Source organism: Fundulus heteroclitus, chromosome 12 (assembly GCF_011125445.2).
Source record: "Fundulus heteroclitus isolate FHET01 chromosome 12, MU-UCD_Fhet_4.1, whole genome shotgun sequence".
In the NCBI taxonomy this organism is placed as follows: domain Eukaryota; kingdom Metazoa; phylum Chordata; class Actinopteri; order Cyprinodontiformes; family Fundulidae; genus Fundulus; species Fundulus heteroclitus.
Window position 1 is genome coordinate 44,701,692 of NC_046372.1, and position 17,515 is coordinate 44,719,206.

Here is a 17,515-nt window from a genome sequence, read left to right on the forward strand (position 1 = left end):
AGCTCACTCTCTCACCGTTTTTTTGTGGGGGTTATCTTGGCTCAACTGCTGCGCTGAGCCTCCCATCACCTGACAGAGCCTCTGCATGCAGCCTAATAATCATCCCAAACCACCAGCGACATATCGTCATGACTGCCATTACACTAGCGTGTCTGCCCGGATGATAGGTCCAGGCCTCTGCGGCAGAGCACTGCTCCCTGCTGGGTGTGTTTTACATGCTGGGGGTGATTTGACTTGTTTCAGTAAATGGAAAAGCTGAGTCGGAATGTTTTTTTTTTCCTGGCCACAATCCTCGTCTGGCTCCTTATGTCTAGACATGTTCAGCTGCACTCTGGAGAAAATCAGAATCACACACTTCTTGGGTCTCTAATTCACACTCAAGGTCGTCTCTCCATGATGGACAGTGCCAGCTATATCTATTAGCACCCCTGGTAAACATTCATTTTAATGTTCATCTACAAAAAAATCGACCTTGAATTTGAGTACATTCATTCAATGGGGAAAAAAGTTCTCTGTTCAGAAATGTGTTTAACTAAGTCACCAAATATCCTTTCCTACAGTCATCCAAACCCACCTTGGGTGTTTGTTGGCAAAATCTCAGTTTTTGTCTCATCTGACAAAAGCACACACTTCCAGTTATAATCCTAGAAGAGCAAATTACACATGATGTTTGTGAAGATTCAGCAGAAAACACTCTTTTTTCATGTAGATAGTGCTTTCTATGGAGACCTGGCATCTTCAAGATGTTGTAGAATCTTTGCTGTAGTCCTATTCAAAGATATTCGTTTATCTTCCTTGTCATGCTGCTCACTGTGTGTGATTCCACCACAAATGTGGGTCCTCATCCAGTCTAGCTGTCAGTGGCTAAAAGGAAAGGGCCATGTAAAATGTATACTTATCAATGCATTAATAATTAGAAATTCCTAGAAACTCTGATCAACATGAAAAGTAAAGTCCCTCTGTCCGTCCAGGGGCAGGGGCACCAAGTCCAGGAGGGGACCCCAGCCCAGCAATATCCTCTGTATATCCATTGTTGGGCCTCTAAATGGGGCACCCAGGGAGCATCCTGATCAGATACCAAACCACCTGAACTGGGACAAGCTCGATGAGGACAAGTTGCGACTCCTGTTTGAGTACAGGGGGAGCTATCTATAAGTCTTAGTCCAGACACCCTCTCGAGTAAGCCTATTTCGGACTCTTGTAAATGGCTTGTATAGCGCTTTAACTAGTCTTGACGACCTGGGGGTCACTTCACACTACAGTTCAGTCATTCACCCATTCACACACACATTCACACCCTGATGGTGGTGAGCTATGTTAGTAGCTGCAGCTGCACTGGGACAGAGGCGAGGCTGCGATGCATCGGCACCACCGGGCCCTCTGACCTGCATTGCCAGCAGGCAATGCAGGTGTCCTTGTCTTGCCCAAGGACACAACGACAGAGACAGTCAGTGCAGGGGATCGAACCGGCAACCCGCCAATTGCAAGACAAACTCCCTAACCTCTGTGCCACATCGCCTCTTGTATCTGGGCCATGATCTATATTTCTCATGACCATAGGTGAGGGTCGGTATGTAGAGGGTCTTGGGTAGAACATGTTTTTTTTTAGTCTGTTAGTTCTTGACTTTATTGCCCTGAAATGTTTCTCTGAGGGCAGGAGTTTTGAAGAGGCGATGGCCGGGGTGGTAGGGGTCCCTGATGATGCTCTGGGCTCTCTGGAGACAGTGGGTCCTGTGTATCTCCTCCAGAGATGGAGGGTAGCTCAACACCAATTCCACAGAGCACCGATAGAAGGATATTTAGATCTCAGTTGCAGGCAGGGGCTTAGACTTGCTAATTCCTGGCAACATAATCTGGCGAAAAGTAAAGTTTAAATCAAAAATATGCTTTAGTTATAAAAGGGATGTTTTCGGATTGTCCATAATTTTGCCTTTTTTACATGATAAGACGTCGGACTTGATAAAGCGCTAAAAAAGCGCCATATCACCATATACAGAAGTGATGGGTCTCTAATCATCCGAAGTAGGCCAAAGCTGGAATCCAAGTGAGAGCGGGCAGAAAGTGAAGGCTGTAGGAGGCTGTCCTAGAGGCGGAGGGAAGGCTGCATCACACACACCCTGTGGATGTAGTTATATGAGACCATAAAAGAGACCCATCTATCACCTAAGCAGCAGAGAGATTCTGAAGTTACCTATGGCTCAAGACAGGAGAGCCATGGAGTTGTGGTAGCTAGCTAGTAATCTGGACACAAGCTGGAGTCTGATCAGCTCTGGCTGTGGTGCCTAGATGAGAGTGTATGATGATGAAAGACCCAAAAAATCCAAAGATTCCAGGAACATCTCTGACAATGTGTCCACGCATCAGCATATGTATTTACACAGCGATTCTCTATTAACTGGGATAAATCCACTATTTTAACTATCAGTACAGATTTTATAAGTACAAAATCCATGCCAACAGGGACAGGAAATAGTAAATATCTGGCCATTATTATGTCAACATGACTTTTATAGGTAATCATAACAGTAAGTAATATCAGCTTTATTGTCATTGAAACAAAAATTACAACAAAATTTGTTCTCTACTTTTAACCCATCACCCTTGGGGAGCAGTGGGCTGCCATGTGCAGCGTCCGGGAAGCGTTCTGGGGTTAAGGGTCTTGCTCAGGGACCCAGAGTGCAGGCACTGGGGATCGAACCAGGTACTTGCATCCTTCTCTGAGTGCAAGCACACTGCTCTAGGCCAACACTTCCCATACACCGAGATGCAGCTCGGTAGGCAATTTGGGGTTAAGTGCCTTGCCCAGGGGCACATCAACATGTGGCAAGGGGAAGCTGGAATTAAACCCACAACCTTCTGATTGCCTGACGACTACTCAACCCATCAAGCCACAGTCGCCCCCAAAGCAGTCTAGTCCAGGAGGCGAACCTGCAACCTGTGGCTCCATAGCTAATTTCTTTCTCCTCTGAGCCACCACTAATCAGATCAATAGAGAAGGACCTTCCTCTGTAGAGATTATTATCCATGAGTTGCAACAGTCAAAATGATTGTTCGCCTTAAAATTAACCACGTCTTTTCACGATCCCAACCAAACTTAGGAAACTAGGCTCTTGTATTGCAATTTTATTTGTAAATAAAACTACCCTAACTTTCCAAAACTTTCCAAAAAGCTAAGGATCAGAGCTGTTTGGAATTACCTGATTTCTATAGATACTATAAGGCCAACAGATTGTAATATATCCTGAAAAGGTTACAACAAAGGGCCTGAGATCAGGGACGGCTTGATATTAAAAGAAGATATTCAAATACAATATCTTTCATTTATCAGTTTTATCATCAAGCAACACCGCTCGTATCAACATGTCAATAGTAACCTTTCCTTGACAGATTGATGAGAACTTTTTAAAATGAATGATGGTTCTATTTTCCCAAGTAAACTGATACCCATTTGGAACATTCCTTGGATTTTTTTAAATGCAAAAACAAACTTAAAAACATGGCCTTACAAAATAGCAGAGAAGATTGGGGCTATTATCCAAACTAAATAATTTAATTTAATGAATTGATAAACATATTTTTAAATAATAAAATAATTAAATCTACCCCCTATATTAGTAGAGAAGGTCTCTTCTCTCCAATCAATTTTGGAATAACTGGGTTTTTATCAGAGGCACACACAAAAGAGGAAGAAAATCTTTGATTTAGACAAAGACAACAAATTTGGTCCTAAATATGTTCTAATACATTTAGGACGACTACTAATGCCAACACACAACTGAGAATTGGGTCAAATTGTGCTGGATGGCCATCTGCAAAATGTACACACCGGATAAGGAACCTGGTGCGAATGATCTGATGTAAGTGTGCAGCTTGGGCACTTTGCTCCTCCAGGGTTCAGCGTTCCCTTCGCCAGTGGTCCAGGCAGTTTGGGCTGTCCTGGGCTCTCGTTGAACCAAAGGGGGCCCAGGCTCTGGCTGGGCTGGATTTGAGGTCTTCTCTTTCTCCGTAGGGGTCCCCTTCAGCTGTCTCCCTGGGTGGGGGGCTTTCTGGCACGCTCATTGTGGCTCCAGGGGTTCGCTCGGTGCTCTTTTAGATCATGTACATGCTCTTCTTGCTCGCTGTTAACGGGGTAGACCTACTGTTCATTGTGGCTTTTTGCATGTAAAGTTATGCATGGGTGACAGTGCTTATACCGCATGAACACTTATTTACCTATAAAGGTAGATTTAGATGCACACTTGTGTGCATGCTTTTATGGTTTTATGACATGTTCGCTATCACACAGAATGTCTGAATGTTTAGTTGCTGTTGAATTCAATACGATCTCTGTCATTGTTACGTCTTATTTGGGTTAGTACTGTTGATCTTCAGCTAGTTGTTGCTTATAGTTCAATTGTTGTTTTTTTAGTGATCTTTGCTGTTGTAGGTGTAATGTAGTGTCCGTTTGTTCTCTCTATCCCCCCAGCCGGCGTTGTCTGAGGACCCTTCCCATTTAAAGCAATACAAACAACAGGACATTTTTAGACTCCTCCATTGTAGAGCAAAAATCTGCTGAGTAGATGGGACGCACTATACTAAGTGCCAAGCAGGAATAAAACAGGGAAATGTGTTTTTTAGTTGTCATTAGTTTGATTGTTCTATGTCCACTTCTTATTCTTTGGTTAGTCTGTTTTACTGTCTCTGGTAATTCCCGTGGGAAATGTTCATCTTAGTTACTAAATTTTCCAAAGAGAAGCAAACAACATGGGTGACAAAAAGGGTCACAGTATTACTTCCTGTCTGCAGTGAGCTCACAGTGATGGAATGTGTGAGGCCTGCAAAGAGTGCAGAAAATAGTCAACTTGGGGGAACACTTAGTTCAGAGCTTGCTGCTCAGCCCAGATATGCAGCATAAGCCGGGCTTCAAAAAGGTCGACTAAATGACTGATAGTTACGAGTGTTTGAGCTCATAATTACCTGTCCAACTTCACTTTCACTGAGACATTGTCACTGCTGGCAATTTCCAAAGGACTATTGTTAAAGGATCCTGGGATTAACTATTGATTTTGAGTTTTGCTGGGAGAAAAACAAAAAAATGATTTATTTCATGGGGCATTAACAGGACAACAGTGTGCTCTTTTCTCAGAGTCCAAAGCTACATTGTTACAACTTACAGAAACATTCCAAGGACTGAGAATTGAATTGGTCTCTTCCAAGCTTTATTGAATGCAAAAAGTTTGACTTTAAGAATTTCCCCTGCTGGCATAATGTAGAGGAAATATGCTGTAAGTATCCTCATGAATATGCTAAATCAATCCTCAGTTTGGCGGCCCGACATATCTGGAACCCTTTGCCTGAAACCTTTAAACGTATCCCATTTGTATAAAACCTCTTTCAACTGTGTAGAAGAAGACTTTCTTTATAAATCTTTCATCGGTTTATATTCATCTTGTGTCAGACTTGTTTTGATTTTATATCCCATTTTGACTGTGTTTGCAACATTATCAGAGCGCCACACAACCATCATGCAGGAATCGAGCTCTTCCAGAGGTTATAAACGAACAGGAAAACTCAACAGTTCTAGGGAAGACCAACATGTCATCACTTTACCTTATGCAACAATCAACAACCTTTTGAAAGATTTTGGGATGGCAACAGTAGTCTGCTTTTCTCTTTAGGAAACTATGAGCTCACTGCAGACATCCAAGGTTCTATTTTACATTCCTGAGATTTGCCATTTTGGACACCGCAGAACATTTGTTGATTGAGCCTTTTTAACAATTCCAACACAGAACAAGCTGGAGTCCAACAGAGTAACAGAGGTGTAATTAGTACAGCAAATTAAGAAAGAACCTCTCAGGTCATGCAGATTCCTCTATAATCTGATTATAACAAATATATACAGGCAAAAACACGCAAGTCTTAAGACAGTTTTTACCTCATTCAAAGGGGATATATCATGCTTTTTAATGCAATCCTTTTCCCATTTCAATCATTCAGTTGTAGTCTATATAAAAAGGGGAACTGCAATGCTTTTGTCTGAATTCCTCGTTATCGCTGCCCAACAGGCTTTCACCCCTGTTCTGAGGTTCGTCTGGTCGAAGAGTATTCCACTCCACCCCATTCAGCCATTTTTGTAGTTTGTAAGGGGAAGGTGTACTGGATTGTGTGAGGTTAATACACCAAACAGAACATTTTCACTTATTCACTTGTAGCTCAGGCATCCTTGAGTTTGGTCTACAGACAGAATATAAGATATCTACGCAGAACCTGGACAGACTAAATTTAGATTTTCTGCACTCTTATGGAGTCCAAGTACAAAACAAAAGTTATTTAGGGGTTAAAAAGTGGATTTTGCATGATTTGTCCCCTTTAGCATTATTTATAAGCACTGGTTAAATAATCAGTCCAGGCTAATATGAACTAGCCCACCATGCTGGATTCTTACATTTAGGCATGACCACAGCGGATTATCTGCCTCCATCTCACCCAATCCTTAACATCCTGCTCTCGCACAAACTGTAATTCTTCCTTCACAATATACAGGAAGCTACTGTGTTGTCAACCTTTCTTCTTCCTCCCTGGCAACTTTACATTTATTATTATTTGCCAAAAGGACACTCTCTGCGACAGACTGGCAACCTGTCCAGGGTGTATCCTGTCTGTCGCCCATTGACAGCTGGAGATAGGCACCACCCCCCCCCCCCACCCCCCTCACGACCCCACATACGATAGATGTGTTAGAAAATGGATGAATGGATGGACACTCTGTTCCCTCCATTAGTGCAAATCCCCTCAACTTTTTTTCTGAAAACCACTCAATCAGAGCTGTCTCTTTGATAAATCAATTTCTAATGCTGTCCATTTTGGCAATGTAAAATAAAAGCCTTATAGCAGGACATCACAAAAGGACACCACCTTGTCAATCCTTCTTTTCACTCATGCAGCTGTCCTTCTTCAGCCTGCACTCTCATCTTCTGCATGGAATTGGTGTAGTGACTATGAGAAAACTAGACATGTTTTTTTAAAGGGACAGTTAAACCTGGAGAGCCACTAACAGTAACTCAATGTGTTGCTTTTGCAAAGACCTGACCCAAACCCTGAGAAATGTATCATTGTCTATCATCTAGCTGCTATTTGTCCTTCTTTAATGACTAAAACTAAACTAAACTTTGGTATGTTTTGATGATCAAATAAAAAAGAACAAGATTCATGTTTTTATGAGAGGGTAACGCTTACATTTATTCTCAGCTTTAAGAAAATCTGGAAATCTATTTAATAAAACGACTATTTATTAAAATTACAAGCTCACTCATGACTTTTGCACAATATATAAAATATTGATATATAAGATTGGACTGGATCAGTCTACAGTGACTAGATATTTAAAAGACAGTGTGATTTATGATTCATTCACGATGCTTGTATAAACAAAGCAAGACATTTCTGAGTTTCAGCTAAATATTGCAAAAATCTTAATCTGAACCCAGTATTCTGTATTGTCTCGTAAACATGTAGCATTACACCACTAACAAAAATGGATAAGGTCTGAATTGTTAGCAACAAGGTTCCAACTTTTTTTTCTATTTAGATTAATTCAGACAGAACAACTTCTACATTAAAAAGGAAAAAAAGGGCTCTCATTTAAGACAAGGTAATTACTCATGATACAGAATCACAGTTAGGCTAACAAAGTTACATTTCCAAATATTAATGCTATGGTAACTCTTTATGTCAATTTAAAACATATTTTACAGGATACTCACATTTTTAACTTAGCCTTTATGCTACATTCCAAGCCATAAAGCAGCAAGGCCTCAATCTTAAATAATTTAAGATTCAAAGTTATTTGTGTTTTTTCTGCAACTGCAGTTCCACTTTCAAATCCAACAAAGCCATATCACCCCGTAAGTTTCTCATGATATGTTGACATAACAAGTAAAGCAGCCAGCTGGCATCCTGAAGGCTCACATATATCTTCTACAAAGTCAATTCTAAGAATGAAACAAAGAAAAAAGTAGCATATAGGTTTTGAATGAGGTTACCTCCACATGATTGGGCAATGTGTTGACAAATTTAAATCCAGGGATCCTCTTGTCACTGCACACCACGCCTACATCTTCAGTGTGTTTGCAGTCTGACACACCAATGCCGTTGGATGGACACAGAGCCAGCGTCCTCTCTTTTCCAGTACATTGAAGATTGTCAAACCAGATGGGTCCTTATGGGATAAAACAGAGATAGAGACTTCGTTGTTTTCAGCATTCAACTCTTTACATTAGTTTATCTCTATACTATGAAATATTTAAAATGTACACACATCAATAGGTTGTGCACCAATAAATTCCTTATAAAAAAACAGACTGGCTCTATTTAGATATATCTGCATTACCTTCTCCTTTCCCATATTTTGAAGATGGCACCCAAGAGACGGCTTCCTGGTAGCCCAGTTCCTTGCACACCACCTGGGCAGAGTGGATGTTGAAGTCGTCGTCACAGATGGTACCCCACGTACCGTTGTAGTAAACCTCCACTCGACCCTCGTTGTGCTTTCTCTTCTGTCCTGCTAGTCGGAGCTGAATCCTGGGGGTATCTGGTGCCAGGACTGGGGGGGTGTACTGTTCCTGTTCATGGTCGGGGTAGCCCGGTGGGTATCCCAGGTTCTCATACTGGGTATGGGCCAGCTTTAACACCACCAATAAGATGCCAGTGCAGTAGGATAGCTTTTGGCTGGTCAACATGTTGATAGGAACTGTTAAAAAGATAAGTAGAGAAGAGATGTCATTAAAGGTTGTTAGCAGTGATCTAAAGCTGGAGTGACGCTACTTGATTTTTGGCCTGATTGTGACCTCAATTCCCTGTTGGGGAAGTCTGTGCCAGTCTGCACTAGGTGTGGTCAGTCAGCAGGGCGAATCAGTACAAAGATCTGTTAGTGAGCTGGGGGGAAGACCGGAGTGTACCGACCTCACCCAACCTCAGTCACAGTCAAACATAAATGCTACAATTTTTTTAAACGGACACAGTTGGGGTCGTGTGAACTAATTACCAACCCAAGAGCAAATGCATGTCAGACAGTGAAAAAGAGCAGCTGGGACACTGCAAGAGCAGCAGGCATAATACATACTTTTAACTAACCAAAGAGTGGTAAGAAAAACAATAAAACACCAGCAAGATACTATTAAAGACTTAAATACAGTAAATAATGAAGAGCGCTATTAAAATAAACCAAACCATTCACACACACTGAACATGAAGACAATGCGACTTAATTTAACAAATTGACATTTCTGAATAAAATATTTTCCATGTTCAAATTTTGAGAACATCTTCTGTTACCACCTACAGGTATTTTTGTCTGTTCACACCCCTGCAAGAGTTTCCGCATTAGTTTGACACACTCAGTTGGCTTCAGTTGGTGTGAGAAATGCTGTAGTCTTTGATGCAGAAGCAGGTCCAATTGTTAAGTGTGTGATCCCAGCCTCTCAGTCGTGGAAACAAAACCCATTCTGTTTGTGTGAACACCAAGTTCTTTTAAAACCACTGGTAGTGATAGAGAAATTGAGCTGAACCATCATCAAGGAATTGCAGGAAAGGGGCATTATATTGAGTTCACACTATTACTGTATTACAGTCAGATAGGAGCTCAAAAAATGTATATCCTAAAAGAAGAGGCCTCTTCATGTGTCACAGGAAACAAGTAAATACACAGAAATGGGAAACAGGGATTGTAACAAAGGGAAAAAGTAACAAATTCCAGCTGTCAGACTTCTTTTCACTCAGTCTACAGAGAACATAACCCTAAGGTAAAGATTCTGGCTCTAATCTGCCACACAATCTCACTATATACAGTAAGGTTATATGTAAGAAAGGTTATATATATATATATATATATATATATATATATATATATATATATATATATATATATATATATATATATATACATAATTTGTTTCCCAAAAATAGTGATGTGGACAGTAGACAAAAGGTGGTCAAATGCTGTCCAGACCAATAAAACAACTGCTCTTTTGTTGAGGAGGCTGTGAAGAAGACACCAACTTTAGAGTGGATATCTGCCAACAGTTAGCAGGTCACTGCATTTATTTGGAGAATACAGATCATTTGGTCTTTTTTGTCTGACACAGTTTCTTGTTTTCTACTGAGTGCCAAAAATGTGACATGATTTAGGTCTTTGTTTGTTTGTTTGGGACTTTTCTGGACGTTTCTTGGATCAGCCTTCACCTCTCAGCCATTATCAGCTCAGTCTCCATCCAGCCACCTCTCAATCACATCCACCTGCTGCACTAACCAGTCAACTCTGTTCACCTGTCTACATATACCTGCTTCAGCCAACTCATCCCTGCCAGAACCTCTGATCTCCTCTCGTCTTTTGTGATGCGCCTTTCCTTTACCAGTGCCTGTGTGCTCAGCCAGCTGGACTCTTCTCATAAAGGTTGCCTGTGTCTGCGTGCTGCAGCTATGCCTGTTCTCTGTGAGTTCCAGCCGCTTGCTCTGCCCCTTCTGATAGTTCCCCGGTCCACATCGCCTGTTCTGGTCTTTATCTTTCTGTATCCTCTGGTCTCCTGCTCATCCCTGCCTGCCTCCACCTTCAGCCATCATTCATCTGTCAAGTCTAATTCTGCATGCCTGCCTCACCTGCCATTACTCGTCCTCACAATAAAACTTTAAAAAAACGTTTCTCTGTGTCCGGCTTAATATCGGGTTCACCAGCAGTAACCACTACAGAATGCTGGGGTTAAAAGTTTTCCAGGCCAATCCAACAAGCAGTCTCCGTTAACTGAATCTCTCTACATAACAGGGCAACTGAAGAAGTACTTCCTTTCTTACATCAAAATATGAGCCTCGAACTATAGGCTGGCCTGATCCGGGGATCATAATTGCTTAGATTTACCTGACTGGATGAAATCTCCTGCTGACAACTACTAGATTAGCCATGCCTGCAAGATGAATTCTCGCAGTATTTATGCTTTAAAAAAAATGGGTGCAGAATGTAGAGTGCTATACATTATCAATCTGGCTGGCCAGGTTACAACTAGATGCCACATCACCAGAAAGGCTTTGGCACAATTTTTTCATGTAACGAGAGCCCGTTCAACAGTATTTACTAGCCCGCTCGAGGAAGTGCAAAAATATTTGAATATATTTATTTTTTTTGTACAACATCTAGTGGATAATTATGGATCCAGCCACATGATAGACTGTTTTTATACAGAAACTCTGGGGATTTAAAAATGTTATCCTTCTTCCTACTCTACTTTGAACATGGTATTGCGTTTTAGGATCATAAATTGTTAAATTTTTGCTGGATATTCAATTTTGTGATCATTATTTTCTAATTATTTTCTTTTACTTTTTTCCACTACCAGGTCAGATGAAAACTCTTCAATCAAACAACTAATTAAATAACAAATTAGGCTTCCCTTGCTCTCACATCTCACTTTCCAACACTGCCTAGATGAGCAGGAGCCAGGTTTTCTTCTAGGTTTGCCCTCTATTTAGTTTTCCTCTAGCCCAGATGTCTGCAACCTGTGGCTCAGGAGCCACATGTGGCTCTTTAAGCCCTCTGCAGCAGCTTTTTGAAATCTTGGCCAAAAATGTTAGAGACCTGGGAGATGGTTTTAAATATAAAGGTTGAGAAAAAAGGCTAGTTTTACGTTTCTCCATGCATTAGCATCTTTGAATACATAAAACAGGGAATCTTATGACAATTTAAAAGTTTGACATTTCTCTTTGTACCAAAACGTAATATCCATCCATCCATTTTCCAACATGCCTAACCCTGCTGGGGTCACGACGGGTGCTGGTGTCTATCTCCAGCTGTCAATGGGCGAGAGGCGGGGTACACCCTGAACAGGTCACCAGTCTATTGCAGGGCCAAAACGTAATATATGTGTGTGTGTGTATATATATATATCCATCCATCCATTTTCCGAACCGCTTTATCCCTCATGGGGTCGCGGGGGGTGCTGGTGCCTATCTCCAGCGTTCACTGGGCGAGAGGCGGGGTACACCCTGGACAGGTCGCCAGTCTGTTGTATATATATATATATATATATATATATATATATATATATATATATATATATATATATGGAAAAATAACTTCCATCTTTTCAGCATTTTCCATGATCACTCGGACATGAATTGTGTCACTGGGGAATCAACAGCAATTTAATAGCGAGTGGATAGTTGACGACCAAGTTGGTCCTCCATCGTGGATACAGGGTCGTCATGGTTCAGTGTGTTGCGGTTAATTGGAATTTCAATTTTCAGAGACCTGGAAGCTAAAGAAAAAAAACAAAACTTTGCCTCACTTTGATATGCAAGCTCGGACGTGAGAATTGGTATCCAAACTAGAGTGACTGCCTGTGCAGGTCGAATGGCTGCACCTCAAAGAAGCAGATGCTTTTGCCAGGAGCTATCCCAACTACCAGTTTTAATAGAAAATAAGTTGGAGAAGAGCACAACGATAAGGGGAATAAGAGGGAGCATACATCAAGTGAGAACACGCTGGTGTCATACAGGTATGAATATATGAATATAAATATGAAGCTTCTGCTATTTTAGCAAAACACCTGTTGCACAACACTGGCCATATATTATACGAGTCACCTGCCTGTGTGTGTATAATTTCTGACCAACATTGTGAGTAGTGTGGTACAAACGCAAAATATAATAACTGCAGTTTTCTTTTTATTTCCCCATTAAACTCATTGAGTTTGAAATCCCAGTAAGTCCCGCAGGGGTTAGTCCCTGGGCCCACTCTGTTTACCTTCTACGTTCTCCCCCTTGGTTAACAACATTTCACCACGTGTCTTCTACATAATGATCTTTTAATTGTTATGCAGATGACAAGCAGTGCTAGATCCCCACCTCTCTGCAGGTTCATCACAGTCCCTCTCCACTTGAGGAAGTAATAGTCTGCATGAATGCCAAATCTTCTCCAACTGCGCATGTTAAAAACAGAAGCTATTGTTGTTGGCACCCTGCATCAGATTCACTCATCGTCTATTTCCTCCATAATGTTCTCTGCCCACGACATTCCCGTCTACAGTCACTGATCATGACCCTGATTTTACATTTGAAACTCACATCAAACGCCTCTGTAAGCCCTCCTTTCATCTCCAGAACATCTCCAACCTCTGTCTATTGCTCTCCTTCTCGGGTGCTAAAAAAACATGTTCACGCTCCTCAAGACTCGACTATGCACCTTTCTATGGAACTCCATCCAAACATGGCAAAAAACTTCAATACGTACAAAACAACGGTAATAGACGTTCCTCCACTGGATTCCCATCTGTACCAGGCTGCCCTATTCACCCACCAATCCATCTATGACAATCCTCCATACCACCTCAAAGAATGGGTCACTACTCAGACATCAACATGATCCTGCTGTTCCACTAATTCTTTACGGCTGTATCCCCCCCTAACAAAACAGTCCACCATGGGTGCCCTTCCCTACCCTCTGAAGACACCACAGACAACAAATTTAAGAAAGCACTGAAGCTAGCTGCTTTTAGTTCTTAGTTCTGGTTATTATTTTAGTTTTTATAGCACTTTTGCTAACTTGCAGGGAGTTTGCATGTTGTCTTGTGCATGCATGGGTTCTCTTCGAGTACTCCACCCTCCTCCTGCTGTGCAAAACCTTGCCTGTTGGGTTCGTTGGTCTCTCTAAATCGGTCCTAGATGTGAACATGTGTGCGTGGTCTGCTGTCCTGTGTGTCTCTATGTTGCCTTGTGATGGACTGGTGACCTGTCCAGGGTGGACCTGACCTCTCGCCCAGTTACCGCTGGAGATAGGCACCAGCTGTATGTGCCACCCTGGGCGGATGAGCGGGTATAGGTAACAGATTGGTTGGATATTACAAAATGATGTGGGAATCTGTCATGATTAACAGAGTAAAAGCAACGACAACAACCACTTCAAAGAGATTAAAACAGCCGTCTAACACTGTGGAATGTTCTCCGGGGTTACCTTCTGTGCTTGGACTATGTCACTTTAACGCAAACAATCATTGCAAACATCTCTGCTCAGATCAAGACAATACACCTCATTACAACCTCAGTACCAACAGACAAGACCAAAATGTAGGTTCTCAAACAGCTCCATGCTCCCCAGGTACAATATGGAATGAGCCACCTCCCAACCCAGAAGAACCCAAAGGACCAGTTATATTCTCAAGCTGACTGTCTGTGCTGGATAACTACCACAGCTTGACAAATGTTGTTACTATGCATCCAGATGCTAGAAAATGGTGTGGAATTTTGGTGCGAAGCCCCACAAGCTGTGCACATAGAATCAGAACAAGCAGGCATGAAACAGTATTAATACGGAATTCCAGAACCAAGAAAACAAGCTCAAAAAGCATGCGCATAACTTATATGATCGAATGACTTCACAACAGATGTGTCCGTCCTGAGCCTCAGTGTGAAAACATCTGGCAGCCCCGGGCTGACCCATCAGCAGCAGCGTTCTCTGCCTTCCTCTCTGTAACGTGGCACCAGTTACACAAGCTCGACTCAACGAGCTCCTCGCGCAGCGAACAGATGGAATGAAACTCCCCAGCCTCCGGGTCGGGCCAACAATGCGTCCGTCCAAACAGCAAGCGCCGTCGTCGGACAAACGATCTGAGTCGGGCTTTCACAGCAGCCCGGCCTGCGCCTGTGATGTGGGAAATGATCAGGAGGCATGCAGACAGGGTGACGCTGGAGCGGCTAAACATCGAGGTTGGGATTGATTCCCTTTGGCGTAAAAGGAAAACAAAACGATACAACACTGGATTAAAAAAAAAACCTGAAATGGGAAACCTCTGCTGTCAGAAACACACATCATGCACTCTGAGATGTGTTTATAGGGGCAACTGGATGCCGGCCAGCTCCTTACGTACAATCAAGTTCTAAGAACTTTTTTTTTGTGTGTGCCATCTGAGCTATTCGCCTTCAGTAAGGCTTCTGTCTGCCACCTGCGATGGAAGCGGTCTCAAAAGGTCAAAATGTCAATTTGCAGGAATGCCAGCGGCTCTTCCAGTGACCCATGCAAAAGCAGCCAACAGTGCAGGCACTTACCAAGACGAAAAAGCGAAATCGCTTTGTGTTTTACAGCAGCCTGCGTTTTTTAATCATTCCTATTGCACTTATCTGATGGATAACTGTAGGCAATTAAAGCACATATAACACTGACACAGATGGTCATGGCACACATATTGTAGCTAGAAACATACACCTTGCTTTTTAAAGTATTTTCATAATGCTCCGAAGTTGTGTTGAAAACAATACAGTGCTGCTGGGAATGCATAAAAATTGCCATGCCCGGAAGGATAAATCTTTAAAAGAGTTTGGAAACACTGAATCAGTTCACAAGACTCCGAGTTTGGAGTCAAAGATTGAAAAGTTCGAGCTGCGGCTGAACTCACTGTTCTTCCCCTCTGGTGAGATGAAGCTCCGGGTACCAGGCTCCAAGCAGCACACCCTGGATCCTGAAGTCAGCTGCTCTGAACTTTCACTGCTCTCACTGCAGACCAGGACCAGTGTAAGGAGGGGTCCTAAGCTGCTGAGGCCCCGCCCACTGACAGCTACCTTCACTGGGACCCGGGCACAAGGAACCCAGGGGGTGCAAAAGCAGCTGTCCAATAAAAGGGCCTCCCCAGGACTGCAAGGGAAGATGTTTGTTCTTTCTTTCTTTCTTTCTTTCACACGCCCCCCCCCCCTTCCCCACACACACACTTACACACTTACACACACAACTAAAAGTCCTTTTCACCCACCCCAGAGGACAGCTCTACAGAACTGAGTAAAAGCCCAGGAGATATTTGCATCTCATTTATACTCTAACATCTTCATGAAGTTACTTTGTTGCAGCAGTTTACCTGAAATAAGATCCATTACTCACGCAGTTAAATTATTTGTAACCCTAACAGATTAGGTTTCAAAATATCTTATTCGTCTAAGATGTCTGTTTGCTATGAGACATTAAACAAGCAAAAGGTAATCCAACAATGTAAAAGGATGTTGAAAAATAATGTTTCTGTCTTTCATAAGAAAATGGCATGTCAAAAATGATTTATTCTCTCCTCAATAATCTGTGGGAAAAATAATCTTCATTTGCATTACATCAATCAAGCCCGTCTTATAATCGCTGAAGAGCTTTACGTCTGAACTGGTATTTTGATGAAGATCTTTGGCGAAGAAGCTCCTTTTAAGTCTTTTAATGAGCAACATTCTGTTGATTATTTGGACTTTTAGGCCTGAAGCTGCTTGCACTTTGCTGCCATCTTGTGTCAGATGGTTGTCTTCAGATCGCAGAGGCCACCAAATTTACCTCCCTGTTAAACTGAATGGGATGCTTTAAGCCACGGGTGGGTTAATACAATTCAATTACATTTTATTTATATAGCATCAATTCATGATACATGTCCTCTTACGACACTTTACAAAGTGAAATTCAATCAAATCACACAGATTGGTCAAAACATGTCCTCTCTAAGGAAACCAGTTGATTGCATCAAGTCCTGACAAGCAGCATTCACTCCTGAAGAAGCGTAGAGCTACAGGGAGAGTCGTCTGCATTGTACATGGCTTTGCAGCAATCCCTCATACTGAGCAAGCATGAAGCGACAGTGGAAAGAAAAACTCTCCATTAACGGGAAGGAAAACCTCCAGCAGAACCGGGCTCAGTATGAACGGTCATCTGCCTCGACTGACTGGGGTTACAGAAGACAGAGCAGAGACACAACAAGAGAAACAAAAAGCACAGAAGCACACATTGAAGAAAAAAGAGAGAGAACAAAAAGTTAAACTAGATTACTTGTAGCAGTGAAATACCGTAGAATTGGAACTGACAGTTTGAGTTTCAGTGTTTGAGGAATAGGGTGAAGACAACTGTTTTGGCTGTTTGCTCTGTGGGGCTTTTTTCTCCAACATGTGACTACTGCACCTGGGATGTATTTGAGAACTTGTAGTGACATTTGTGGCTTCCTCTGCATCGTGGGATCGTGCGTTTCCACTACTTCCACTTTCAACCACTGCAGATTACTTGATGTGTTTCTTCTCTTTTTCTTTAAAAGAAAAATTAAGAGAGATCCGTCATGACCGTTGTTGCAGGTCCACCAATCCATCCTGCCCTCACTTCACAGGAGAGGTCACACACGAGACCTCAGCTGTCTCACTTTCAGTCACAGTAAACCTGGACCTTTCCACATATTTACATGTTAAAACAACAAGCGTCCGCGTATTTATTGGGATTTTATGACTGAAAAACCTAAGGTGGTGAAGTGAAAGGAGGATATGTGGTTTATATCAGTTTTCAGGTCGTCCTGTTAGAAGGTGAACCCCCGCTCCAGTTTCAGATCCGTAGCAGCCTCCGTATGTTTTTTATTTTACGATTGCCCCGTTTTTTAAACTCTCTGTACGCTGCCACTACCTTGTTACGGTGAAAGGAAGATGTGTCCAGTTTTAGATTGCCACCACAGCAAAGAGATCAAAATGTTTCATTTTGGATTTATTTGTCCAGAGC

At 42.2% G+C, this 17,515-nt stretch overlaps 1 protein-coding gene across 1 annotated transcript in view; it reads right to left on the reverse strand.

Annotated features, from left to right (window-relative positions):
* The window catches only part of loxl2b (lysyl oxidase-like 2b), a 43,263-nt gene extending 27,754 nt beyond the window's left edge, over positions 1–15,509 (reverse strand). Inside the window, exons 1-3 of the mRNA XM_012849631.3 lie at positions 15,417–15,509; positions 8,372–8,731; positions 8,025–8,200 (exon numbers count right to left, since the gene is read on the reverse strand). Coding sequence (XP_012705085.2) covers positions 8,025–8,200; positions 8,372–8,720 — 525 coding nt within the window. The 5' untranslated portion in view covers positions 8,721–8,731; positions 15,417–15,509. The remainder of the gene's footprint in view (positions 1–8,024; positions 8,201–8,371; positions 8,732–15,416) is intronic.
* Positions 15,510–17,515: the final 2,006 nt, after the last annotated feature.